Source organism: Aplysia californica, unplaced genomic scaffold (assembly GCF_000002075.1).
Source record: "Aplysia californica isolate F4 #8 unplaced genomic scaffold, AplCal3.0 scaffold00680, whole genome shotgun sequence".
In the NCBI taxonomy this organism is placed as follows: domain Eukaryota; kingdom Metazoa; phylum Mollusca; class Gastropoda; order Aplysiida; family Aplysiidae; genus Aplysia; species Aplysia californica.
Genome location: NW_004797950.1, coordinates 172,273 through 175,485, shown reverse-complemented (window position 1 = coordinate 175,485; position 3,213 = coordinate 172,273). Strand labels below are relative to the sequence as shown.

Below are 3,213 nucleotides of genomic sequence, written 5' to 3'. Positions count from 1 at the left end.
CGTCCTTAGCTCTTAGCTTCTGTCTGACAGATTATTGTTGAATGTGGTGGAGTGGGTGTGAGGTAGGGGCTCTGCTGTGATCTGCTCCTTCTACTTATTTTATTTGTCCTTATTATTCCAATCTCTTCCTTGAAAATATATGGGAGGTTGGTGGGTGCTGTAGTGTGGTTTCTTCTTTCTGACCCGTGAAATATCAATGGTCTTTATCTCTCCTCCTTCTCTGTGTAAGGTACTCTCCTGTACTACCTCTAATCTTCAGGGCTTGTACAAGACTTAATTGTGTTGCAAGTACAGTGGAAGCCATCCATATATAACAGGCCCAGTAATAACAGGGATCCGATAATAATTGGGATTTTTTCCTACTCTTTGTCTCTATTAAAAGTTATCGGCAATAACTGGGCCTCATCGGAGCCCAATCGGTTATAGCAGGGACAAAGGCTCGTTAACAGTGAGTAAAAAGTAAGAGAGAGAGAGAGAGAGAGAGAGTAACGCAGTGATGGAGCAAGCCCACACAAGCCACCCCACTGCAAGCACACGCAGCGAGTGAAGCGAGAGAGGGCTGCGGTGTGCTGCAGACTTCGATCTAGCCCTAAGCCTAGCTACACGCTCGCGTAATGTGTCATGCACAGGCCATGGGAAACTACCCATGAATAAATACAGCTAGATTAGTCCACAGATGCTTACTTCCCTTGCATTTCTGATTTACTGGGATCTGATATAACGGGACTTTTTCTCTGGTCCCACGGCCCCTGTTATATCAGGTTTCCACTGTACAGTTAAACTGTAACTACAACTACAGGAGAATCTTTATGTGTGTGTGTGTGTGTGTGAGAGAGAGAACTTTATGTGTGTGTGTGTGTGTGTGTGTGTGAGATAACTTTATGTTTATGTGTGTGTGTGTGTGTGAGATAACTTTATGTTTATGTGTGTGTGTGTGTGTGTGTGTGTGTGAGATAACTTTATATTTGTGTGTGTGTGTGTGTGAGAACTTTATGTATGTGTGTGTGTGTGAGATAACTTTATGTGTGTGTGTGTGAGAGATAACTTTGTGTGTGTGTGTGTACTTGCAGATACACCAATCTGGACCGGGGAGATGTGGAGGACTGCCTCAATCGAGTGCGTGAGAGGATGCCCAATGAGAAGGTTGGTGGCACCGAGGGAGGGGGGGGGAGAGTGTTCTTATTGAAGGTGTCGTGAAATAGGTGTCAGGTCTCGGGTCTCGTATCTCCAGAGCTTGTACGCCACAAGGCCACAACTACGACCTTGATAACACTGAATCTTCTACAATTCTGACTCGTGCATTTGCAAGATCAGATTATTTACAGTGTAGCAGGCTCACACTCATAGCAAACAGATTTTTTAAGCCTGAAAGTTTTACTTAATACGTGTGTATTCTTTGTATTGAAACCACGCTCATTTAAGGAAGTTTGTGCATAATAAAAAGATTTCCACATCCCAGCGATTTCACTACGTGCCCACAAGACTTGACATAGAACATGTTCAATGTCTGTTTTTTGGGGGTTTTTTGGCTGTTGCTAGTTTTGCTGTGCAAAACTCCTTTTCAGGTCGCCCATACTTAAGGTAACAGCACTTGAGTTCCTTCTGTCTTATATTGTCCCCCATACGTAAGGTAACAGCACTTGAGTTCCTTCTGTCTTATATTGTAACGTTGACCTACATTTCATAATTTCACAGAGTAAACTGGAGAAGACGGTGAGATGGAGAGGAATTTGCTCGTTTTTTTTCTCTCTCTCCAAATGATAGTATCATATTATCACCCAACATCTTAACCGAGTTGATATACATCCAAACGCACCGAGATTCTGAATCGGTTTGACTGGTTGCATGGAAGAAATGCATGTTGGGTATCACCACGTATGATTGCGTTTTTGGCATTCAGGAATCGGGATCACGTCTTGAGATCATGGTCAGTTTGCTGGTGATGTGGGCTAGGTGTCTCTCCTCACATTGAAAACTTCTATCTTTTTTTATTCCTTTGTTTCTTTTTTTGTAAACCCCTTTACAAACCATAACTAGAAAGGTAATGGACATCACTTGCAATGTTTCTTAGATGTGTGTGGGATTCTGGCTGATGGGTTTTTACGTAATGTCCTTGGATAACATTGGGTCAATGTAGTCTCAAGTTTGGTGGATTTAACAATTGTGGTGATGATGATGAAGACTTACTGGGGGTGGTTTTGTTGTTGGTGGCGACGGTACATTCTTTGATTTCATCTAAACACGGTTAATCGGGAAACAGCAGGAACGTAAATGAAAGTGGAATCCCTGATTTTTTAAATCTGCTTTGTCCTTGAAAGATCACATCTTGAGATCATGGGCAGTTGGCTGGTGATGTGGGTTAACTGTCTCTCCACACATTAAAAACTTCTCTCTTTTTTTTCTTTTCTTTTCTTTTTTTTTCCGCAAACCCTGTACACACCATAACTTCTAGAATTCTAGAAAGGTAACGGACATCACTTGCAATGTTTCGTAGACGTGCGTGGGATTCTGACTGATGGATTTTTTATATAATGTCCTTGGGTAACATTGGTTCTACGTAGCCTCAAGTTGTGTGGTGGATTTTGTCATAATATTTCCAGCATTTGTTCCAGCGGAGGAATGGTTTTATTGGTTTTATTTTATTTGGGGGTTTTTGGGTTTTTTGTATTTTTTTGTCTTTTACTTTGGATTTTCTTTTTGGTCCTTCCTCTCTTTCAACGTTTGATACTTTTTGTCGGGTTTTAGTTTGATGACTTCATCCCTAGGACTGTCCAGTCTCCTGAAATCTGTTCCTGATATTTGTTAATGCGCACCAAACTTTGATCGTGTGCTGTACATGTCCTGTTTGTCTGGGAAAAACAAGTCAGCAGCCACAGACGGATCTGGGTGTCGGGTGTTTGGTTGTGGTTCACACTTTGAAGGAGATAGGGTGTTTTTTTTAAAGTTTTTTGTTGTTTTTTTAATTTTCTGTATATACATTTTACTTGAGAATGAAGGAATGATTTACGGTGGACGATGGATGGTGGTGTACGGTGTTGATGATATAGTGGGGATGATGGTGGTGTTGATGTACAGTGGATGGTACGGAAGGGATGATGGTGGTGTTGATGTACAGTGGATGGTACAGAAGGGATGATGGTGGTGTTGATGTACAGTGGATGGTACAGAAGGGATGATGGTGGTGTTGATGTACAGTGGATGGTACAGAAGGGA

At 41.9% G+C, this 3,213-nt stretch overlaps 1 protein-coding gene across 1 annotated transcript in view; it reads left to right on the top strand.

The window, feature by feature from the left end:
- LOC101854201 (calcium uptake protein 3, mitochondrial) overlaps positions 1–3,213 on the top strand; it is a gene marked incomplete in the record, with an annotated part of 103,542 nt that overhangs the window by 94,794 nt on the left and 5,535 nt on the right. Inside the window, 1 exon segment of the mRNA XM_035972403.1 lies at positions 1,071–1,143. Within this exon segment, the coding sequence (XP_035828296.1) occupies positions 1,071–1,143 (73 nt within the window).